The 25,644-nt window shown below is 46.2% G+C and overlaps 1 protein-coding gene and 1 pseudogene across 1 annotated transcript; both read left to right on the top strand.

The window, feature by feature from the left end:
• Positions 1-1,200: 1,200 nt before the first annotated feature.
• LOC146963659 (B2 bradykinin receptor-like) lies at positions 1,201-3,657 on the top strand. Its single transcript, XM_085767210.1, has 2 exons — positions 1,201-1,298; positions 2,270-3,657. Exons 1-2 carry the CDS (start codon positions 1,279-1,281, stop codon positions 3,312-3,314), a joined length of 1,065 nt encoding a protein of 354 aa, XP_085623336.1. The 5' UTR covers positions 1,201-1,278; the 3' UTR covers positions 3,315-3,657.
• Positions 3,658-7,737: 4,080 nt separating this feature from the next.
• On the top strand, positions 7,738-9,975 carry LOC146963658 (B2 bradykinin receptor-like; annotated as a pseudogene).
• Positions 9,976-25,644: the final 15,669 nt, after the last annotated feature.

Genomic DNA, 25,644 nt, shown 5'->3' with positions numbered 1-25,644 from the left:
GGAAAGTTAGCATCTACAGAAGGACCAGGCATCAACACAGGATCAGACATGACCACACATCAACGATCTCTTGTGTCCACTTATATCAACAGAACAGAGCAAATTAAACCTGTGGTCATTTTTAATGCAAAGGTTCAGATTTGACTTAGCCCGCAACGACCAGTAGACCTCGGCTCAATCCAGGGGGCGGGATGAAGGCTGTCTTTCAGACTGCCTCTGCACGCAATAGAGTAGCGCTACGACTAATCAGAGCAAAGAGCAGGAAGAGCAGAGCAAGCTGGTAGAGTAAACTTTTCCCATATCCCGTCGGCAAAACACCAAATACATCCTTCTTCGAAATGAATGACTTCAGTGCAGTTTCTTGCTCAACTTTTACAGAAAATGACAAGTTTAATTCTTTCAAAGTTGATGCCAACGCCAATTCAAACGATTCCTTTGCCAAAGCCATCTTGTCATGTTTTTCACTGTCGCAAGTATGTCGTCATCGCGTTAAGCCCGCCCAACAACTCTCTAAACAGATAGAGCGCTGTGATTGGTGAACACAAACGGTGTTCAAGACTCAAATAGTTTCTATGGCTCGTTTCTAGACTGACCTGCGGAGCAAATACAGTATATTTGCTGCCGTTAGGGTGCGTCTAGATTTCTAGGCTAGATTTGACTCTTATTCTTTGACATCTTGTTGTCCACTACATATCTGCTCATGGGTAAATCACAGGGTATGGTTCAAATTGTTATTTTATGAGACTTAATATGATAATAATTCTTGGATATGGTTTTAAAAAAATGCAATTAGAGGATGTGTAATATTTATTTTATGGTTGTGGTTGAAAACAGATAATGGACGTAAATTGTAGGAGAAATGGAATCAGGTTACATTTCACAGTCTCTGTAGTGGCACTTGTGTCTTGTTTAATGGACACTCTATGTATCTGTGTCTGTCTCTGTTTACTGCCATATATACTGATACGGAAGAGCATTAGGGCAAACAACGGAGATTTGTTTTTTTAAGGTTCTGAGAAAAAAACTCAAAATCTTTAAAAAACAAATCTCCGTTGTTGGCCCTAATGCTCTTTAAGGTGAATGCTCTTCCATAGTTACAAGAAGAGGAGGGAAAGGAGGAGAAGGGAAGGAGGAGCTTATGAACCGATACACTTTACGTAATACCAGTTCTCTTCGTACTTTAAGAGAGCAAGTCAGACACAGAAGACTGTAGCAGACGCCACTGGTTGAGTGGAGCTGGGAATTTTGATTCCTTACACGTGGACTTTGTTTGGAAGAATGACTCTTCTGCCCACCAGGTATGCATAAGGTTCAATAGGTTTTTGCATTGCTTTTCTATCTTTTACTTTTCGTCACAGAAGAGTCATCAGAGTTTTTGTATTCCTCATGGGGGCCTACCACACTGGGAGTTGCTTTTGGTCTACCGATGAGGGTGCTGTCCTGTGGATGGCTCCAGCCCGGGTGGCCAGAGGGCTCCGCACCTGGGTGTGGGGCCTCCTGTCTGCCCGGGTCGGGGTTGTCTCTGTGGCAACGCTCCCTAGTCGTGGTCGGCCCCCAAACATGGCTTTGTTCCTACCTCAGGTCTTGGTGCCTGGCCATGTCTCTCTAATGACAGCTAGTGGGTGTGGGTGTAAATTTGTGAGTGTGTGTGTGTGTCTCTATGTATCTATATCTCTGTGTGTATTTGTGGGGGTGGGAGGTTTTGGTTTTCTTCTTTGTTGTTTTTAGCATCTGTGAGGTACTTTGTGTTGCTTTTATGCATGAAAAGTGCCATACAAATAAAATTTGATTTGATGATTTGATTCAACATCGACACCACAAGACCAAAGTGACTATCTTGAACAGAAAAGATTTTTATCCAGAAAGGCACAGTCTGTTCAGAAAAGGTAGACAGGTTTTGAAACAGTCTTTTAATCTAAACCAAACTGCTGCCTTGTTTCTGCCTTTGTCTCAACATGTTCTGTGTCAATCAGTGATGTTTATATAAGCAGCTACTCATCAGCATTTAACATTTCATTAACACTGTATAGAGCTATGGATGCAATAACTGTCAAAGAAGAAATTTCATTATTCTAGTTTGCATGTTAATGGTTGATACACAGAGTGACATGCACTAAAAGGTACTAAACAATTTTAATATATTTTTTTTTTTTTTTCCATAAACAAAAATGGAACTTGCTCAAGACACATACACTAACGTTGTAATGTCAATATTGTGGAACACTGTCAACATCTGAACCCTTTTTGCTTTGTTTGCTGTCTTCCACAGCTTTGCCACTACCTTCAGTCCTGCGCCTATGCATGACGACCAAAACATCACGAAAAACAATACACAACAATGTCGTTTTGAACCACCAGAGGATTGGACCTACACTGCATTGGCAGTCTATATCCTCACCATCTGTGTGCTGGGAATCATTTTCAATGTGTTTGTCCTGATGGTTTACTGTCTCCACAAGAAGGCCTGCACTGTGGCGGAGATCTACCTGAGCAACTTGGCTGCTGCAGACCTCATCCTGGTGTCCTGTGTGACCTGTTATGCTAAGTACGCAGCTGATAAATACGACTGGTCCTTTGGTAGTACCATGTGCCGACTGATTCCCCTCAGCATCTTAATGAACCTCTGCTGCAGCACCTACTTCCTTGTTCTGATCAGCATTGATCGTTACCTGGCACTGGTGCACCCAATGTCCAATTACAAAATGCGTAGGCCAAAGTATGCCAAACTGGCTTGTTTGCTGGTATGGGCTTCTGGCTTGCTCTTGGGTATTCCAATACTCATGTATAGGCAAGTGACACCTAACTACAACAAGACAGTATGCCATGTTACATACCCAAACACAGATATAGAGCTGTCGTTTGAGGGGATACTGATTTTTCTAATCTTCATCATCCCCATTTTAATAATTTCCTTTTGTAATTCCAAAATCATCCAAGCCCTAAATAACCGTTTAGATTCTCATAACACGGAGCATAAGGCCCCCACTCTTGTCCTGGCAGTCCTCGCGGCGTTCCTGGTCTGCTGGTTACCATTCCACGTGGTGAAGATAATAGAAATGCTTAAAACTGCAGAAATCTTGGGAGAGTGCAAGCTTCTGAACATCATATATATCAGCAAACAGGTCGTCATCTACCTAGGCTTTTTCAACAGTGTTCTCAATCCCATCCTCTATGTTATTGTCGGAAAAAAATTCCGGAAAAAAGTTAAGGAACTCTTCAAGCAGTGGAACCTTCAGAGAACGTCGACCTTCAGCCTTGAATCTGCACGCACATACCTATCAAGAAGTGATAAAGTTGTGCATGCCTCAGGCTGATAAAAGATTGGATCTTTTAAATAAGCATGCATGTTTACTTTAGATGCATGATGTTTGATTTGGAGGGATACCCATCAGATCCTGTTCATCATGATAAAGTATGACACCCTCTGTCTTTATTTATTTGCTCTGATTGGACCATAATACAGGGTTTTGGCAAAGTGGAGGGACAGTTTATGTGTTCAGTGCAGGACTCACTGTGCTGGAACCTGCTTCAAATCTTAAACCTCCCTTCCTGTTTCATCTGGGCAACATGAGGAAAGTTAAACAGAAAGAGGACAGGACATCAACACAGAGGGTGTCAAAACTCAGGGTGTGGTGACTTTACAGGATATGGATCTCAAATAAACAGTTATAACCCACAGCTGTGGCTGAAAATGCTTTCAGGCTCAACACAATAATAACACTGCTACATTAAAGCAGATATCAGTGGAATGTTTTTGTTAATATAAGTCCTAAATAGTCCTATTTTCCGTCAGCAATCACTTACATGAAGTATTTCAGCCTAAACACGAGTCTCTCCGTCACTCTGCTCTGCTGTAACCCGAGGAGAAAATTTTCCTTGTGGGATACAAGTGTTATCCAATGAGGGGAGAGAACGGCATGAAGGGCTGTGTGTGCAGCCAAGGGATGCGCATGAATGTGGTGACGTAGCACGAGGACCAATTGATGCCTGACAAGGGCGGGGGCTGCTAACTCATGGTGCGTTCAAGGAAACTCGTACTTTGTGTTTTTCCTTCCTGTGAAGTCATACCAGTTCGATCTGGTATGAGTTCACGGGTCGGAAGTTACGAGTGGCCGTTATAGGGAACTTTCACAGACAACAGGACGGTAAAAACACGAGCTACGGGTTACCTGGAACGCTACCAAGTCGTAGTTGTGACTTGAAGCTGTAACTTACGGTTTCAAAAGCCTGCCTTGAACACAGCATTAGCCGAAACGGCCGTGCCGCTGTTATCTGCTTTAATAAACAACGCAAAGCAAAGTAATTTTATTTGTATAGCCTGCTTTTTAAAAACAGTTTGTCTCAAAGGGCTTTATGTACAGTATATGGCATCATAACAACATCCTCTGCCCTTAGACCCTCACATCGACTGAGGAAAAACTCCATAGAAAACTATTTTAACAGGGAAAAATTGGAGAAACTCTGGGTGGGCAACAGGGGGATCCCTGTACCCAGGATGGGCAGACGTGCAATAGATGTTGTATACAGGCAAGAAAACTGTTTATAACATAGAATGTGGGAAACATGGAAATGTTAAGAAGAGCTGATGAAGGCAGCTTCGGTGGGAGGAAAGGCAGTGAGGGCAGGGCATTATACTGCAGAAGTAATGGCCATAAACTGAAATGGAAATAATGTACAAAAGAGATGGAAATGATATGTACTGTGCACGGAAAGTGTTAAAGTCTAATGATGGGATGTTCCATGTGACTATATGCCTGCATCTATTTCTCTGCATGTTGTTACTTGTACCAATTGTTGATATGATTATGATCCTAAGTCATTCTGATATTACTCTGTATAACTGTATACTGACAATGTAAGTCTTGCATTTACGTTCCCACTACACACTGTGTGTATATTTGCATAAATGTGAGTTGTTTATTTACTTCAGTCACACAGTCACAGTAACCTGAGAAGTAGTAGTGACTCACACAGTCACACTGGAGTCTGATTGCAGTTTACTGTGTCTGTAATAGATTATCAGTTGTTGAACTACTCTAGCACAATCAATATAATGTAACACCTGGCATGGCACAAATACAGCAGTAAAATTGTTTGTCACCATTGCAAAGTTTTTTTTGAATAAGGTGGTTTCTTATTTTTCTTGACGTCTACTTTATGTGTTAGTAAATAAAAAGTGAGTTCACTCACCACATTGGCTTGAGGCCCACATTACTGAAGAAAACTGCATGCACACAACAGTTGTAAATAGAGCTGGTCTAAATCAGATCCCTCATGAAAGCTGGAGACTGCGCTACAACATGACTGTCAGCATAGTAGGCTTCCTTTGCCCTGTTCCTATTGTTTCCTTCTGTAGTTACCACATCACTAAAGTAACCCGTAGAAGCCGGAAGATGAGATGCAGAGAGGAAGGCAGCATACCAGTCCTTGTTGTTATCATCTGCTAGCTGCTCTACCAAGTTCTGATCATCCTGGACACTTTGGATCATTATGGAGTCATCTCTGGATGTACGAGGGCATGGACATTGAGCGACTTACCTCGGCTGGTCTCACACTCTAGATGTAGGACATGATGTGTCAGTGTATCTGGCCTTTGTCAGTTCTCTATTCCACTGCTGTATGTCTTCTCATGGCAGTACTTTAGGAGGAAAGTTAGCATCTACAGAAGGACCAGGCATCAACACAGGATCAGACATGACCACACATCAACGATCTCTTGTGTCCACTTATATCAACAGAACAGAGCAAATTAAACCTGTGGTCATTTTTAATGCAAAGGTTCAGATTTGACTTAGCCCGCAACGACCAGTAGACCTCGGCTCAATCCAGGGGGCGGGATGAAGGCTGTCTTTCAGACTGCCTCTGCACGCAATAGGGTAGCGCTACGACTAATCAGAGCAAAGAGCAGGAAGAGCAGAGCAAGCTGGTAGAGTAAACTTTTCCCATATCCCGTCGGCAAAACACCAAATACATCCTTCTTCGAAATGAATGACTTCAGTGCAGTTTCTTGCTCAACTTTTACAGAAAATGACAAGTTTAATTCTTTCAAAGTTGATGCCAACGCCAATTCAAACGATTCCTTTGCCAAAGCCATCTTGTCATGTTTTTCACTGTCGCAAGTATGTCGTCATCGCGTTAAGCCCGCCCAACAACTCTCTAAACGGATAGAGCGCTGTGATTGGTGAACACAAACGGTGTTCGAGACTCAAATAGTTTCTATGGCTCGTTTCTAGACTGACCTGCGGAGCAAATACAGTATATTTGCTGCCGCTAGGGTGCGTCTAGATTTCTAGGCTAGATTTGACTCTTATTCTTTGACATCTTGTTGTCCACTACATATCTGCTCATGGGTAAATCACAGGGTATAGTTCAAATTGTTATTTTATGAGACTTAATATGATAATAATTCTTGGATATGGTTTTAAAAAAATGCAATTAGAGGATGTGTAATATTTATTTTATGGTTGTGGTTGAAAACGGATAATGGACGTAAATTGTAGGAGAAATGGAATCAGGTTACAGTTCACAGTCTCTGTAGTGGCACTTGTGTCTTGTTTAATGGACACTCTATGTATCTGTGTCTGTCTCTGTTTACTGCCATATATACTGATACGGAAGAGCATTAGGGCAAACAACGGAGATTTGTTTTTTTAAGGTTCTGAGAAAAAAACTCAGAATTTCGGAGATAAAAATCTTTAAAAAACAAATCTCCGTTGTTGGCCCTAATGCTCTTTAAGGTGAATGCTCTTCCATAGTTACAAGAAGAGGAGGGAGAGGAGGAGAAGGGAAGGAGGAGCTTATGAACCGATACACTTTACGTAATACCAGTTCTCTTCGTACTTTAAGAGAGCAAGTCAGACACAGAAGACTGTAGCAGACGCCACTGGTTGAGTGGAGCTGGGAATTTTGACACCCTACACGTGGACTTTGTTTGGAAGAATGACTCTTCTGCCACCAGGTATGCATTAAGGTTCAATAGGTTTTTGTATTGCTTTTCTATCTTTTATTTTTCGTCACGGAAGAGTCATCAGAGTTTTTGTATTCCTCATGGGGGCCTACCACACTGGGAGTTGCTTTTGGTCTACCGATGAGGTTGCTGTCCTGTGGATGGCTCCAGCCCGGGTGGCTAGAGGGCTCCGCACCTGGGTGTGGGGCCTCCTGTCTGCCCGGGTCGGGGTTGTCTCTGTGGCAACGCTCCCGTGGTTTGGCCCCCAAACATGGCTTTGTTCCTACCTCAGGTCTTGGTGCCTGGCCATGTCTCTCTAATGACAGCTAGTGCGTGTGTGTGTGTGTGGGGGGGGGGGGGGGGTTGGTTTTCTTCTTTGTTGTTTGCAGCATCTGTGAGGTACTTTGTGTTGCTTTTTTTGCATGAAAAGTACCAAACAAATAAAATGTGATTTGATTTGATGATTTGATTCAACATCGACACCACAAGACCAAAGTGACTTGAACAGAAAAGATGTTTTTTTTTTCGAGAAAGGCACAGTCTGTTCAAAAAGTGAGACAAGTTTTCAAACCCAGTCTTTTAATCTCAACCAAACTACTGCCTTGTTTCTGCCTTTGTCTCATCATGTTCTGTGTCAGTCAGTGATGTTTATATAAGCAGCTTCTCATCAGCATTTAACATTTCATTAACACTGTATAGATGCAATAACTGGCAAAGTTGTATTGTCAATATTGTGGAACACTGTCAACACCTGAACCCTTTTTGCCCTGTTTGCTGTCCTCCACAGCTTTGCCACTACCTTCAGTCCTGCGCCTATGCATGACGACCAAAACATCACGAAAAACAATACACAACAATGTTGTTTTGAACCACCAGAGGATTGGACCTACACTGCACAGACAGTCTATATCCTCACCATCTGTGTGCTGGGAATCATTTTCAATGTGTTTGTCCTGATGGTTTACTGTCTCCACAAGAAGGCCTGCACTGTGGCTGAGATCTACCTGAGCAACTTGGCTGCAGCAGACCTCATCCTGGTGTCCTGTGTTTATGCTAAGTACGCAGCTGATAAATACAACTGGTCCTTTGGTATTATCATGTGCCGACTGATTCCCTTCAGCATCTTAACTCTTTCGCGACCACACTAATTCCTCAGCACATCCGCTCAGGACCACATGTTTTTGGCTATTTGTTTACCTTTTTCTCACATCGAACCGAACTCTCCTACATCACCTAGAAACAAACTGTTTTCACGTGGTTGAAGAGTGACTTTCCAACGTGCTCCTCGAAAAAACGGCGAGTTTTTCCGCCGTTTCATTCGTGAGTACGAAGTAGAAGAAGAGAGCTGGGTTTCTCCAAAAACGGAGCTCCCGCTCTAGTTTCAGAGAAAAACGCACTTTTGTGTCAAGTGGCAATCGGCTCATTTTACCGCTACTCTGCAGTGTGGCTTGTCTCCCAAATCATTTCTACGGCTAAATAAATATATTTGTAGGCATATCTGGGGGGTGTGGCAGCCTGGAGAGCAGCGGTGCAGCGGTGCGGGTCTCTGGCCGCAGCGCAGCAGCTCCGTGACACTGCTGTGTGACTGGCCGGCGATGAGTGCTCTGGGGCGGGGGCGGCCGGTCACAGCCCCCGCTGCTCAGCGCCCGCTCTGCTGCACAGCGCCGTGAAAACAGCAGTGATAACGTGCTTTCAGATCCGAGTCTCCAAACCAGAAACGTTTGTAAAAGCACCGGTAAAAGTCGCCAGATTTGTCGTCGGTCGCTTTTGTCAAAAGAGGGTTTGGAAAGTCGCCAGATTCAGCGAGAAAGTCGCAACACTGTAGCCGACAGCCGCACAGCGCTGCACGCTGTCCCCAGAGCAGCATTCAAGGAGAACGATTACTACTCAAACAAAACCAAAATCACACAGTTTATAAAAAACATTATGTTTTGATTTTAGTTTAAAACAGTTTTACATATCAGAGGACTACCATATTCACACACAGGGTACCTCAGAGTGTCTATTATCGTAATCTGTAAAAAAAACGGTTTTGACGAGTTTACTCGTCAATGGTCGTGAACGTTCGGCAGGCTGTGACGAGTTAACTCGTCAATGGTCGCGAAAGAGTTAATGAACGTCTACTGCAGCACCAACTTCCTTGTTCTGGTCAGCATTGATCGTTACCTGGCACTGGTGCACCCACTGTCCAATTGCAAAATGCGTAGGCCAAAGTATGCCAAACTGGCATTGTTTGCTGGTATGGGCTTCTGGCTTGCTCTTGACAATCCTAATACTCATGTATAGGCAAATGATAACTTTGCCTAACAACAAGACAGTATGCTTTATTGAATACCCAAGCACAAATATAGAGCTGTCGTTTGAGGGGATACGGATTATTCTAATCTGCATCATCCCCATTTTAATAATTTCCTTTTGTAATTTCAAAATCATTCAAGCCCTAAACCGTTTAGATTCTCATAACATAGAGCGTAAGGCCACCACTCTTCTCCTGGCAGTCCTCGTGGCGTTCCTGGTCTGCTGGTTACCATTCCACGTGGTGAAGATAATAGAAATGCTAATAACAGCAAAAATCTTGGGAGGGTGCAAGCTACAGGACATCATATATATCAGCAAACAGGTTGTCACCTACCTAGGCTTTTTCAACAGTGTTCTCAATCCCATCCTCTATGTTATCGTCGGAAAAAAATTCCGGAAGAAAGTTAAGGAACTGTTCAAGCAGTGGAACCTTCAGAGAACGTCGACCTTCAGCCTTGAATCTGCACACACACACCTATCAAGAAGTGATAAAGTTGTGCATGCCTCAGGCTGATAAAAGATTAGATCTTTTAAATAAGAATGCATGTTTACTTTAGATGCATGATGTTTGATTTGGAGGGATACCCATCAGATGCTGTTCATCAAGATAAAGTATGACACCCTCTGTCTTTCATCATTTGTTCCAATTGGACCATAATCCAGGGTTTTGGCAAAGTGGAGGGTTTATGTGTTCAGTATATACTGGACTCACCGTGCTGGGACCTGCTTCCAATCTTAAACACTTGGCCTGTTTCATCTGGGCAACACATTAGGAAAGTTAAACAGAAAGAGGACAGGACATCAACACAGAGGACGTCAACGATCTGCTATGTCAGCAGATCAAAGGAAATTATAGCTGCTGTGCACCAATGGTCGGGGCCGGGCAATTTTAGGCAAAATTAGGCAAAATTAGGCAATTTGAAAGTGAAAGTTCCAAAGCTGTAGCACATATGGTTGATTTCTTATGAATTTTCAAAGTTTTGAAATTCAGAGACTTCAGGACTATTGTCTTGTGTTTCCAGTTGAGGACGTCTGGCATGGGGCTGCTGAACCTTTGTGAAAAGTTCAGGTAGATCATCATATGGAAATGTTGCTCAAGCTGAGGCTTGTGTCTTCAACACCAACAATCATGCTCTATCTCACTGAGCTAATTGGTAAGTGGAAATGTCACATGTAGCTTCACAAATTGACTAAGCCAGTCAGTCACCTGTGGAAGACAGCAGCTGTTAGTGTGTAAAGGCAGATTTCAAACGGCTGTCAAAAATTCAGTCATTACAGTAAGACAAAAATCTGATAATACCTAAATTGCATCTAGACAGCATGTTGGTAATTTGTTTGTAACAATGATTTATTGGCTCCATAAGTGAAAAACTGATGTTTAAAAATGCCATGTTGCATTGACTCCAATTGTTCGCATGAGAGTGAAATTCAAATTGTTGTAAAAAAAAAAAAAAAAAAAAGAGAGAGATAAAATGCTCATATTTTCCAAACGTCATCTACCATGACTCCAGGAAATTGTCATTTTTTAATGAACCTTGTAAATGTTTTTAGCAAGAATTTGCAAGTATATGTTTATAATACCGTTTACAGTCAAACATTTTCATTCACCGTTGTCTCAATTTTCAACAAGTCAAAAATCTGTGTGGCTTGTTTGTGTAAGATGTTCCATGAGGATGTTCCATGTGGCTATGTGGCTGCATCTATTTGTCTGTATGTTGTTACTTGTACCGATTGATATTATGATCATGAGTCAAGTCATACTGATATTACTCTGTATAACTGTATACTGACAATGTAACTGTTGTATTTACTTTCCCACTACACGCCGTCTGTATTTTTGCATATTTGTATAAATGTGTGTTGTTTGTTTACCTCAGTCATACAGTCACAGTAACCTGAGAAGTAGTAGTGACTCACACAGTCACACTGGAGTCTGATTGCAGTGTACTGTGTCTGCAATAGATTATCAGTTGTGGAAGTATTTCATAATCAATATAATGGCATGTCATAAATGCAGCAGTGAAATAATTTGTCAAAGTTTCGAACAGAATTTCCACACTGAAAAAGGTTTCCTTTTTTCTTTTCTTTTTTTTAATTGTGCAATACAAGTTACAAACATAAAGACGTGGCACACCACAAGACAAGAAAGACCAAACACTGCAGCACAGCAGCCAAAAAAATAATGAAATGAGACAAAACAGTAGGGATCATCTAGGTGTGTGTGTGTGTGTGTGTGTGTTCTTGTACATGCTACGTTGTGAGGACTGGAACAAGTTTTTAACCAACAGAGTGAGGACATTTTTGGGAAGTGAGGACATTTTGGCCGGTCCTCACTTTTTCCAAGGGCTGTTTGACTTGGGTTAAGACGTTAGGTGATAATTAGGTTTAGAGTAATGGTTAAGTTTAGGCATTTGTTTTGGATGGTTAAGGTTAGGGTAAGGGGCTAGGGAATACATTATGTCAATGACAGATTTACAACGATGTGTGTGTGTGTGTGTGTGTGTGTGTGTGTGTGTGTGTGTGTGTGTGTGTGTGTGTGTGTCGGTACAATCTTGTCATATTACGTGCGCACATATCAACTGGACATGTCACATCCGCGTGCTTTGACGCCTGTGCAGCTGACAGCGCCTGACGTGTAATGTAGTTTACTCATTGACTTATAATGGCCCCCCGTTCACGCGCACATTCACGCGTGATGACTGCTGCACGCCGGTAATCACACTACGCGTAGTGACCACGTGTAACATTCATGCGTTTTTTAGCGAACGCACGCATTAACGCTCGCATGAAGATGATTGAACATTTTTGTCAGGCGCTCACGCGTACGCGGAAACGACGTGCGCAAACTCTGTCACGCGTGACAAGAAGCTGCCTACGTATGAAGCAGATTGTGCACGTCTGTCTGTCACTGTTTGACAAGTGTTGTTATGCGTGCACACACACGTGCGGTCGCAGAATCTATTGCTGCACGGCCGGAAGTTGATCTGCACGGTGCGCACCACTACGTGTAACATGACATGTAGTGTAGTTCTGTGTTCCATTTTCATCCAGTAGGAACTGCCCTTGTCTCGCAGATCGTTAATGGCCAGATTGAAATTTCCTGTGGCTGTAATGTTTAATCCGAGGTATGTGTTACTGTGTGTGTTTTGTATGTCTGTAGAGTCCAGGAGGAACCTGTGTTGGTCTTTCTGACACTTGGGTCATTTCTGGAAGACCATGACTCTTGTTTTGTCCAGGTTAATGGTCAGGGCCCAGGTCTGACAGAACTTTTGCAGATGATCTAATTGCTTTTGTAAAGCCTCCTTAGATGGAGCGAGCAGGATTAGATCATCTGCAAAGAGTAGACACTTGACTTCAGTGTCAGAGAGGGTGAGACCAGGGATGTCTGACTCTACCAGGGATTTGGCCAAATCATCAATATAAATATTGAACAGGGTGGGGCTGAGACTGCAGCCCTGCTTCACCCCTCTACTTTGGGGGAAGAAGTCGGTTTCCATGATTCCAATTTTTACAGCGCATTGATTATTTATGTACATTGTCTTGATTATATCATAGGTTTTTCCCCCAATACCTTTTTCTAGTAGTTTCAGAAACAGACCATGATGCCAAATTGAGTCGAATGCTTTCTTGAAATCTACAAAACAAGAGAATATTTTGTTTTTGTTCTGGTGGACGTGTTTCTGGATGAGGGTGTGGAGGGTGTAAATGTGGTCAGTGGTTCTGTGTTGTGGAGTGAACCCAATCTGACTCTTGCTCAGGACATTATGTTCACTGAGGAAGTTTTGCAGACGGTTGTTTAAGATGCTGCAGAACAACTTCCCCAGGTTGCTGCTGACACATATGCCTCTGTAGTTGTTGGGCTCGTACTTGTCTCCACTTTTATGGATTGGAGTGATAATCCCTTGGCCCCAGGTGTCTGGAAAATGACCGATGTTAAAGATGATATTAAATAATTTCAGTATGGCAGTCTTGATTTTATGGCTGCCGAACCGAAGCATTTCATTTAAGATGCGATCAGGTCCACTTGCCTTCCTTGGCTGCAGGGCCTGGATCTTGGTCAGTAGCTCCTCTTCACTAATTTCATGATCTAATGGGTTTTGGTTGTCTTTAACGACTGGTTCAAGAGTTTCTAATTTGTTTAGCAGATTATTTTGGGCTGAATTCGGAGTGATTGTACTGTATAAATTTTCAAAGTGTTTTTTCCAAATTTCACCATTTTGAATTGCCAATTCTTCTTTGTGTGATTTGTTGAATGAATGCCATTTTTTCCAAAAATTATTTGAATCAATGGATTCTTCAATTTCTTCGAGGAGTTGCTGTTCGTGTTGCTTCTTTTTAGTGCGTAGTGTTTTTCTGTATAATTTCAATGATTCACAATAACGAAGGCGGAGCTCATGATTGTCAGGTTGCCGGTGTTTTTCATTGGATAATTTACGGAGTGTTTTTCTCAGACACCTGCAGTCAGAGTCAAACCACTTTTCATGAGTAGATTTGTTTGAACTGTGATGATGAGGTTTGCTCAGATTGGACAGAAGTGCTGTTTTGTCAAATATGTCATTGATATCCCCAACAGCCTGATTGAGGCCATCTTTATTGTGGGGATATAAGGTGGAGAGAAAATGGTCCAACTTCATTTGGATAGTTGGGTGCCCGATGGCTCTCTGGTAGTCATCTTTGCTATGACTTGTCCACCTATAAGGCTGTTTGGATGGGTTGAGTCTGCTGGGCTCTGCTACATGGGGGTCTGTTGGGCTCTTCTTAATGTACAGGGTGATTTTGCTGTGATCTGATAGGGGCGTTAGGGGGCTGATGGTGAATGCTCTTAGATAGGAGGGGTCTAGGTCTGTAATACTATAGTCTACTGTGCTGTTGCCAAGAGGAGAGCTGTATGTGTAGAGACCAAAGGAGTCCCCTCGAAGCCGACCGTTGACTATGTACAGACCCAGCGTGCGACACATCTGCAGCAGTTGATGCCCATTTCTGTTGACTGTTTTGTCTAGATTGTTTCTGTGCTGATGTGGAGGATGGGGGATGTTGATCTGGCCAGGTATGTGTTTGTCCCCATGTGTGTTTATTAAGTCAGGTTCTGTGCCTGTTCTGGCATTGAGATCACCACAGATCAGCACGTTTCCTTGTGTCTGGTAGTAGTTGATTTTGTCTTCCAGAATGGTAAAGGTGTTTTCGTTGTAGTAAGGGGACTCTGATGGGGGGATATAGGCTGTGCACAGGAATAGGTCTTTGTCTGTGGAGACAGCCTCTTTTTTTATTTTGAACCAAATTGAAAAAATTCCTTTTTTGATGAACTCTATTGAATGAGTGAGGTTTGCCTTGTACCAGATCAACATCCCCCCTGAATCCCTGCCTTGGCTTACATTCTTAAGTTTCATGGATGGAAAAACCACTTCTCTAAACCCCAGAGGACAACCAGTGGGCATGTCTCCTCTATTCCAAGTTTCCTGCAACACAATGATATCAGATTGTTCTATTTCTCTATTAAAGTCTGGAGTCCTGCTCTTAAGGCCAAAAGCCGAGGACCTCAGACCTTGGATGTTCCAACATGAAATAACAAACGATTTAGAATTCATTAACTATAAAACTCAAATGATGCATTCAGTGTTAAAATGAGATAAACTTCCAATCCTACTGCCAATGAAGATAATTCTAATGCATTTTAGGTATTCGTTTCAATCTAATAATATAATAATATTTAAAAATGAACAAATAAATAAATAATAATAGATATGATTGTCTACTGTACTTGGCCCATCGGGTGGGAGCAGAGCAGGCTCAGCATGTGTTGGATGTCTCTCAGCTGGCTCTGTGGGGCTGTAGGGGTGGGGGCAGGGATTGGAAGGGTAGGCGGGGGGTCTGCTGCTCTCCTCACCACCTGGCTGTAGTTCAGTGGGCCGGGGCCTGGCTCCTGGTGATGGCGATGGGGTGGGGCTCTTGGGGGTAGGAGGGGCTCTGGATAGGTGTGAGGGGGCTCGTAGCTGCCCTGGGGTCTCCGTGGAGATGGTCTGGATGGTCTGGAAGATCTAGAAGGTCTGGGAGGTCTGGGTGGTCTGGGTGGTCTGGATGTCGGTCTGGGGGGGCTGTGGGCCGAGCTGCTCCTTCTGCGGGGGGTGGACTGGTCTCGGTTGAGAGCGACGTCCTTCAGTGTCCGGGCGAAGACGGGGACGATGTTTTTAAAGAGGTGCACGTTGTCATAGAGGCAGCTGATGTCCAGGGAGGGGTGGTGGGCCAGGTGGACGTTGGGCCTCAGGACACAGTCTCTGGAGACGCTGCTGTTGATTCTGTGGATGGTGTCTGGGTGGAAGTCTCTCCTGGGTAGCAGGGTGGACACCACCACTCTGCTGGTGGGGAAGGTGCTGGAGGCTTTCTCTATGACTCCTCTGAGGGACTCTGACACTCTGTCCTGCTGCGTCCTCAGCTCGTTGGTGCCGGTGTGGATGATGATGTGGCTGGGGGAGCCCAGCTTCTCCACCGACAGCAGCTCCAGGGCCTGGCGGCTGGTTGGACACCACAGTTTGGACACGTTGTGGTTGGGGAACAGTTTCTTTTCATCTAAGAACTTTCCATTGGAGTCTATGAGGATGACGATGTCTGGTTGCTGCGCCGGACTGGATGGACGAGGGGTGGAGTCCACCAGAGGGCTGGGGGGGGGTCTGGGTGTAGTGTTGGTCTGTGGACTAGAAGGGAGCTGCTGGGTTGGTGGGGCCTCTCGGTCCTGGTGGTTCTGAGTGGGTGGGGCCTCTTGGTCCTGGTGGTTCTGAGTGGGGGGAGCATATTGGTCCCGGTGGTTCTGAGTGGAGCTTCCAGGGTCCTGGTTGGGGTCTGGGTGAGGGTCTAGCTGTCCTGTCAGGCCTGGAGGGTCTCTGTCTCTGTCCTGGAGCTTCTGTGACAGAGAGGCCAGCTCTCTCCTGGTGTTCTCTCTCTCCTCTCTCAGCTCCTTCACCTCCTCTGTCAGAGCGCTCAGCGCTGCCATGTGTCTCTCCTGGTGCTGCTGCAGCTCTCTGATCTCCGTCCTCAGTCTGCTCAGCTCAGTCTGGTCCTGGTCTCTGTCCTGTCTCAGTCTGCTCAGCTCAGTCTGGTCCTGGTCTCTGCCCTGTCTCAGTCTGCTCAGCTCTGTGCTGAGGCTGCAGGTCTTCTCCTCCTCCTGGCTCGGCTGATGGCTCATCAGCTCTCTCAGCTGGACCAGCTCTCTCTCCAGCTCACTGAACTTCACCTTCATGTCGGTGATGGTGGAGGTCAGCTGGGGGTCCTGGGTCTGTTCAGAGCAGGGGGGCTCATTCTTCTCAGAGGGCTGGTCGGCAGGGGGGCAGGTGGGGGTGGATGTGGTGTCTGTGTCTGGCAGGGTGGGGGTGTCATCAGGCGGGGTGGTCTTCTCCAGCTGAGCTCTTTCCTTGATGAGGAGGAAGTCCAGCTCAAACTGCCTGAGGTTCCCCTGCACCATGACGGTCCCGTTCTTGTAGAGGTTGACTGAGGTCATGGGGAAGTCTGGGTCCTCTGCTTCTCTGATCTTCAGCTTCCATCCGTTACAGATGCCCTCCTTCTTCACCGAGGGGTAGTGGCTCCTGATGGCAGAGTGCCATGCCAGTGGCTGCTCAGTGAAGAAGATGAATTGCTGATGTCCCTACCGGTCCTTATTAGGAAGTCAGAGAAGAGTAGTCTCTGGCCTTTCCCTCATAACCTTCTGCATGTAGGGCCTTCCTGCTGGTTTCATAGTCTTCCACCTCTTGTGGGTAGAGGAAGAAGGAACCAGCCTGTCTGCTCTGGGTCTATGGATGGCAAGGTTGTCTGTGACTGAGGGCTCTGGAACTCTGCTGAGTGCTGCTAGCATTGACTGTTTCCAATTCCCTTAGTGACCGTTGCTATGGCATTACTGTCTTGTTGGCTAGCTGTTAGCATTAACTAACATACTAACTTAAATTATTTTGGTAGTTATCTATTTTGTGTTTGTAAGGCCCCCTTTTCAGGTTTAAAATACATCCTCCTGGTGCTTACTTCCACTCACTGTCAAAAAATTCAGTTACTGTTTTGGTCCCTCTTCTGGTCTCCTGAGTCACAGGTTCTCTGTTTGTGTCCTGCAAGGACTGACTTTGAACTCACATAGCTGTGTTTACATACGGCAAAGTTTCGTTAAGCAGATTAATAAATTTAGAGTGGATCGGAAAATCCCGAATCCACTGATTCACATTGGGCGCAAAATCAAATAAATCCGATCATTGACGTGAGTACACATGCACCGAGCTTTATTCAGAATTAACAGCATTTTGACAATGCGCAGAAGCTGTCTTTTTCCCTAAAAACAACAGCAAGAAGAGAGTTGTACTATCCTAGTACCTACTGTTAAACAAACCAATATAAACGCGGAAGTGGCTCAATGTTATCCCATTCAGTAGCCTACTCAAAATGGACCTGCGCCAGATTTTTAAGAGCAGTTGCAGTAACTCCTATATCTGTTTATTAAAGGTGTAACAGAAAATGGCCGGTTGTCCTGTTTGGTCGCGCCAGTCCGCGCCGAGTTGTCCCGAGCTTGCGAATACGAGTATTAAACCTCGAGTAAGGAAAACGGAAATTTGATTGGTCGGTTATTGAGCGTAAAGCGGCGATTTATTCAAAGCTTTGGGGCGAGCCCAGAGCTCCCGTGTGTGTGTTGCGTGTCTCAGACGTTTTGAATGAACGATTACGGATCCAATATCAGTGGCTGATGAATCGTGTACGCAGGCTAACCGTATAATCCGTGTGCCTGCATTATCCAATGCGAAAAAAAAAAATTACACACTTTCATCCCGATTTACTCAAAAATAGAATTTTGCACAAAGTTTGGCCTACAGTCGTCTGATAGATGAGTATTAATACACTCATTTTATGACCCAGAGTGGGGTTTAAATTCCTTTTTCTTTTCCTCTACACCTTTAAGCAGACATTCTTCAAAACGTGTACTACTGTTACCTCTGCAATTGATAAATCTCACCTGACCACCATCTGAAAAAGTGCGGATGTGAACATGCCTATCCCAGCCCTCTATACTCAACTCCTAACGACAACCCATTTAGGTCCCAAATGCCAAAAAATCAGCACGTGCATAGTAATTAGCCATGTGCGCTTCGGTTCTGGACATTTGGTGGAGTTACGTCCAGTGTAAGACGAGAATGACAACAGTAGAGAGAGCGGGGAAAAAAGCGAGCAGAACTATTTACTTCTCTATAGAAAAAGCGAGTATCCTAACACACGCGAGTAAATCCGGGTCGGTAGACTACTACTCTACCCTCTCTTTTTTCTCTCCCTTCCTCTCAACACAACACTCCAAACATCACAGTCGTTTCCACCTCATTAACTCAGGTGAACAGAATAACAAGTCTCTAGTAGATATGCCGTGTTCGCTCTGCAGCCAGGTGGTTTTTAAACTTAGCGGGTTTTGATTTCCTGTCGGACGTCACCCTGGAGGTGTGTAAAAGCAAAAATGAATAGAGCCTAAATAAATAAGAACCGAGTAGAACTGTTGTAAGACAGCCGTGTCCCGCCTAGTGGGAAAGGACGTAGATGACGGGAATAATTGTTTACATGGACCGTCGTCTTCGGAATAACGATCGGTATAAAAACACCCCTCTCGATCCAACAGAAATTTTCTTTCGGATCCGAGCCAAATCCGCATCAGAATCTTCCAAGTGACGTGTTTACATGACACATTTTTATTCCGGATCAGCCGTTTATTCAGAATATATTTTGTGGTCCATGTAAACGCAACCTACTGTCAGTTTGTCAGTTTGGCTTTGAACTCTTCTTGCTGGACTCCTCATTTCAGTATGAATTCTCTTCTCCAAGTTTTCTTTGGAGGGTTTCTTTTCTTTTCCGTTTCTTCTGCTTTCTCATCGATGGAGGTAATTAGCTTTAAAAGTTGGATCTTCTTCAAAAATTTGGACCACAAAATTGAAAGTTTTATCTCATCCTTAATACAGAAAAAAAGATCAACCTCAGAGCTCTCATAATTATGCTGCTGCCTGCTGGGAAATTGGAATTCTCTCTCTCTCTACTATTCTGTATGACAGACTAGCTAGCTCGGGAGTACCGCTCTCATCTCTCTCTCTAACGACTGGTTGACAGCTATAGCTAGCTCGGTGGAGTACCTCTCTCTCTCCCTCTCTACTAACGACTGGGTGACATCTAGCTAGCTCGGGGATCACTCTCTCGCTCTCACTCTCTCTACGACTGGTTGACACAGCCTAGCTAGCTCGGGGAGTCTCTCTCTCTCTCATCTAGACGACTGGTTGACAAGCTAGCTAGCTCGGGAGTCTCTCATCTCTCTCTCTCTCTACGACTGGTTGACAGCTAGCTAGCTCGGGGATCTCTCTCATCTCTCTACGACGAACTAGGTTGACAGCTAGCTAGCTCGGGGAGTCTCTCTCTCTCACTATCTCTCTACCGACTGGTTGACAGCTAGCTAGCTCGGGGAGTCTCCTCTCTCTCTCCAACGACTGGGATTGACAGCTAGCTAAGCTGCTGGGGAGTACTCTCTCTCTCTCTCCTCTACGACTAGGTTGAACAGCTAGCTAGCTCGTTAGTCTCTCTCTCCTCTCTCTCTCTACGACTGGTTGAACAGCTAGCTAGCTCGGGAGATCTCTCTCGTCTCTCTCTCTTCTACACTGGTTGAAACAGCCTAGCTAGCCTCGGGGAGTCCTCTCTCTCTCTCTACACGACTGGTTGACAGCTAGCTAGCTCGTGAGTCTCTCTCCTCTCATCATCTCAACTATACTGGTTGACAGCTAGCTAGCTCGGGGAGTCTCTCTCTCTCATCTCTACGACTGCGTTATTGACAGCTAGCTAGCTCGGTGAGTCACTCTCTCTCTCTCACTCTAACGACTGGGTTTGACAGCTAGCTACTACGGGGATGATCTCCTCTCTCTCTCACTCCTACTAAGACTGGGTTATGACAGCTAGCTAGCTCGGGAGTCTCTCTCTCTCGTCTCTCTAACGGACTGGTTGACGAGCTAGCTCAACTCGGAGGAGTTCTCTCTCTCTCTTCTCTCTAACGACTGGTTGGGTGCATGCTGGGCATTGAGTGTGTGTGCTGCGGAGATGAGTCCTGAGTAAGTGGCTGGTGGGCGTTTTTCGGGGGATTTTCAAAACTATTTTTTCCTCTGTTTCTGTACTGGTCGCTGGAGGGTTGCATTTGTAGTTTATTTGTGACTAATTATTGGTGCTAGTGGCTCGGGGACCGCGTGTCCCCGTGCGGGGATGCGAGTCCTCGAGGAGGACGTCCGTCTCTCTCCATCCGACACTGCGGTTCGGTCCAGCCGCCGAGCCGTCGGAGCCAGGTGGAGGAGGTTCCTGCTGGCGGCAGGAGACCGCGTGGGCCAATGAGAACCTGAGCTACGCCCTCCAGGCTAGAACCGAGTGAGTGTGGTGGTGTGTCTGAAGGAGGAGATGTTGTGCTGAGCTAGTAGCGGATCGGGAGTCCAACAGCTAGAACGGGGTACCCTGCAGGTCTCGCCGCTCGCGGTACTGCGCCCATCCCACCTCCCGGTGTCATTGTGTCGAGGTGTTCCCCCGTTAACTCCGGACGATCTGCTGGTGAGCGAGCTGCTATCTGCTCTGCTGCCTTTAGGAAAGCTTGGGCCAGCGGGTTTTAAGACGGTGGTTTGGGCTGTCAAGAAAGGAGAAACTGAAACATGTGCAGTCCTTTAGGAGGCATGTGTTTTTATGTTCCTCACGTGTCCGACTCAGACGCTGGAGGATTCATTCAGGGTCAGACTTGAGGAGGGACTCGACAACATGGTGTATAACGCCAGCACTGTAGAAATGTAATGGTTTTGAGTGTGCGAGATGTGGGACACAAGCGGAACTGCGTAGTCCTCGCAGGTCGGCGAGGCGCGCCCCGGGCCCGCGGCAGCAGCGGACGCCGCTGCGGAGGACGCGGCAAGACACCGCGGCTCCGGGGGAGGGCGGATGCCACCCCCCGCCGGACGCAGCGCCGATGGCACAAGCAGCAAGCGGGCAGTAGAGAGTCCAGGCCTGGGGAACAGGATGCCGAGAAAAGCAGGCGGTGATACAGGGAAATGAAGACAGGGCAGACAGCTGCAGCAGGCTACAGTCAGCTACAGCAAGTGGGAGGTACAGGAGGAGCCAGAGGAGGAATGGAGAGGTTTCAGGAGGCAGCAGAGGACAGACAGCTTTCATCTGAACACAGTCAAAGGCTGCTGCAGATGGAGACTCAGTGCAGTGGAAGGGGGATGAAGGATATGGACGTTGAGACCGACTCTGACTGTTAGGGGGGCTGACACAGTGGGGCAGATTCCCAGTCAGGGGTGGAGATCTGTACACACTGAGACGATTATCCTTTTCCTCGATGAGTACCTTTTGGTAAGTCTTGTGAAAGTGGCTGATATCATATTTTCCTGATTTCATAAGTTCATAATAGGAGTGTGTCGACTCTACAGAGGGGTGTTGGCATGGATTTTCGTTGGATGAGAAAGAAACGTTTTGGTTAAAGAAATCACTTGACAGGGCCTCAGGTAAAGATGATTGAGCAAACAACGGGAAAGGGTCAAAAAGGCGAAAAAATTCGTAAGTATAATGAGATGATGTGGTTTGCACCTGTGGTCCTTTCTTCTTAACTAGTTCCCTTCTTTTTCCTGTCTCCATCTCTCTCTCTTTCTTCAGATTTAAGATGCACCAGGTGATAGGAGGTGGCTCGTTAAACATTAACAGGGGGGAGGAGTCCAACAGAGGTAAGGCGGTTATTTCAGAAATGATACACAAAACAGATAAAATATGAATATTATTTTTCCTTCAGAAACCACTCGTGATGTAGGGAATGAGACAGACTGGGTGTTTGTGGTGGAAGGAGGCAGTATTTCCTGTTCTCAATGGGACAAACTTAATTCTGCCGGGGTGGTGGGCCGACCTCTGTTCTCGCAGGTCTGAACGTCCCCAGCCTGGCCACTCACAAGAGATAAGAGAGACAGGCAGGGTCTGTAGCAGTCAGAAAGCAGATAATACAGTACAACTCCTTCTGCTTTTGTTAATAATTTAATGCGTCCGAAACACATGGCTCAACGACAGAGCTGGACTTTTTCCCCGAATAGTAAAAGATTTCTTGCAGCCAGTGTGATCAGAGTGAATGTGTGGTGATGGGGGGCGGACTGGAATTGGATCAACAGATTTCACAGTAGACAGGACAATGGGAGGAGTGCCCTCACCTGAAGTCGTCAGCTTTATTGTCACGGTGGATTCAGAGTCCAGGACTGGTGGAATGTGTGGGAGCTTAAAACATCCATCAGCTGAGGCAGTATGACCTGGGTAAGGTGGTGGTCAATGTAGGTGGAGGGCTAGCCAGGCTGGACAGGCTCTACATCAGCCATGGCTGACAGCAACAAGGCTAACGAGACATGCCTATATCTCCCCAGTAGGTTTCCACTGACCATCATCTAGTATGCCTGTAGACATTTTCACAGCTCACCAAACCTACCAGAGGCAGCTCCTACTGGCACTTTAATGTGAGGCTGGTTTACAAGGACCAAAGTTTTGCTGTCAGTCTTTTCAGACATTTTGGGCAACATGGGGGATAGGGGACAGGAAGAGAGGGATTTTGTGGTCTCTGAGTCAGATGGTGGAGGTGGAAAGGCTCACATTAGGGTTTTCTGTCCAGCAATACACAAGTCATTTCCACACAACAGTCAGGGAAGTCCATTCAGGATCCTAGAAAAAGGAAAATCGGGTATTTAGAGAGCAGTGTTCCTTACTGGCAGCAGCAACAGACAGCAGCCAGACTTCAGCTTAAAAAGCAGGAACTAATAGGTTTCATTACATGCTGGAGAGGGTTAAAGGGGCCCTGGTAGGTCTCGCTATATAAATATTAGAGACCGACGCTCCCACATCTGTTTTCTTTTAAATTTGAGAAGGTCTGTGTCGCTGACCAAGCAGATGGAGTCTGTCTCCACTCCCTGAGGGCTTCCTGTTATTCCAACGGACCCAGTGAAGAAGAGGCAGCTCATTGCTCTGTGGATTTTTACCAGCGCCCTCTTACAGGAGGGAGGACTGTTCCCAGAGAGTGTGGTGGACGAGCTGCTGCAGGTCCTTCCCTTACACTGACAGTCTGGGACAGAGCCGTCTGTGATGACTTTGAGGTCTCTCTAGAGGAGCTCTCCGCTGCTGTGGCTCAGATGGCTTCTGTCAGCGGGTGCTCCCTGGGACTGGAAACGGACTCCCCGGCGGATTTTTATAAAACATTTTTGAGAGGTGTACTTTGGAACTGACCTGAGGGTGAGGTGCTAGCGAGAGGTCCTCTCAGTCTCGGCATCTTACAACATACATGCAGGCTTTTGCAGTCCTCTCATCAATTCTGCTGCCTAAGAAAGGCGAACTGCATTTGGCTGGTGAGAACTGAGACCGGTTTGCGTTGTTATGCACTGGAACTACAAACTTTATTATCCAAATGCTGGCAAACAGACTCAGGAATGTAATAGGGAAGAATAATCCACAGGGTACCAGTCTATAACTGTGTACCGGACAGAACCATTACTGACAATCTTTTTCTTGTGAGAGACTTTACTGGGACTGTTTGTAGATTGCAGAACACGATGCGGTATTATCTCTTTAGAATCAGATGACAAGCATTGATCGAATTGATCATCGGGCACGTTTTCTTTTTTTCCCCACCCGTTAAGAGCTTTTGGTTTTGGAGAAGGGTTTAGTTTCACTGGTTGAAATTTGAATGTTTATATTGCAGCCATTGTTGTTTGGTCCAGTGGTGGGGGGGGCTGAGCTGTCGCAGTGCATGGTCAGAGTGTGCCAATTAGGCAGGTGTCCACTCTCTGGCCAGCTGATACTCGTTGGCCATTAGCCAATATCTGGCTAAGTTTGACGATCTAAGGCTGTCTGGATCAGCTTGCCGGGGTTGGCCTTCAACCGGCCCCCACTGTGGTTTCGGCCTACTAGCATGACGTTAATGTTTTTGTTCGTAACAGGGAGAATGTGTCTTTTTCGCACTCATGCCCTTGGATCATTTTAGCAAAGCTGCTTCAGCAAAGGGTAAAATTGGGGAAAAGTGAGGCTTTGGCAGTTGGGGTCGTGGGGGAAACAGGGGCAACCCAGGTGTTACCAACCGGGGAACCTGATGTCTAGGGTAAGGCAGGGCATGAAGGTGCTGTGGGTGTTTTGCGTGGGAGTGAAGTCAGTTTTTCACCGAAAGAATGAACTGGTGAGGGTGTGATGGAGAAAGTGTGGAGTTGCCAGAACTGTCGAAGAGGGAATGGTTCGGTTCTACGCCTCACTCTCCTACAGGGGCAAGTCCTGATTGTCAATATCCTTGGTTGCCTCGACCCTTTGGCCACCAAGCTTGAGGGTCTTGCAGCCAACCGAGGCCTAGGTCGAAAGCCATCCAGAGGAAGACCGGTGGATTCTGGTCGGGACATCTTCCACTGGCTGAGATCAGCGGTGCTGCACCTGCCGCCGGTACATGAGGGTGGACAGGGCCTGGTCAACATCGCGGCCGCGGGTCGCGGCTTTACAGGCTGCAGACGGCCCAGACGACTCCTGTACAATTTGGTCTTGCCGTGGATGGACACACGCTGCCTGCTGCTGAGGAAGGCCGGTTCGTCTCGGGTACGATAACATCTGTTATCTGCTTGGAGCTCAAGCTTCCAGTTGGGACTTAAACTGGTTTAACATCTTTTTAACCAGATCGGTGCTCCGAGGAGGCGCAGGTCTTCACGTTCCAGCGGAAGCTGCTCAGTAACACCTGGGCATTTGAGGCTCTTCGAAGAGCCGCTGCGTGGAACACAGTTTAATCACCTCGTGGGTCCTGTCCTCCGACCAGCCTCAGGATCAGATCTGAGGGAGGCCGGCTGCCTGAACTGGGGCACCTCTAAGGAACCTTCCATCCCCCACCTGGCAGAGCGGCTCAGCAATTAGGTCCAGCAGAGTGCTTGCAGCAGGCTGGTCGCAGAGGTCTGGCGGGGTCCCTGACCGAAGGTTCTTTAGGGGGTTCGTGAAGGACCGACTGTTCTGGACCAGTGGGATAGCAGCATGAGTAACGTGTTACCGGCCCTGATAGGTTGCTCGCGTGTTTGGCGCAGATGGCGTGAGGAGGAGGACCTCCTGCTGTCTCTGAGACCCCACAGCTGGGAGACCGGAGTCACTGGGGGGGAAAGGCGAGGCGTACAGCATCAAAGCGGGAAGGTTGGCTGGCCTGCGCACATCGCGCCGACGCTGAAGGTGTCCGAGGTGTGTCAAGGTGGACTGTGTTTTTTGGCCAGGGGCTCTTCTCCAGGAGGTTGTTGGCGGTCCCTGTACAAACCCCGCCCGTTAAAACGGACGGGCGAACCTCCAGTGGAGGATTGTACATTTGGGTCCAATAGCTACAAACAGGTATCTGGCACACCTTGATCCTAGCACGG

The sequence above is a fragment of the Trachurus japonicus genome, chromosome 22 (assembly GCF_045865225.1).
Source record: "Trachurus japonicus isolate A0001 chromosome 22, Traja_1.0".
Classification (NCBI taxonomy): Eukaryota; Metazoa; Chordata; class Actinopteri; order Carangiformes; family Carangidae; genus Trachurus; species Trachurus japonicus.
The sequence above is the reverse complement of the archived record's forward strand: the minus strand, read 5'-3'. Positions and strand labels throughout refer to the sequence as shown.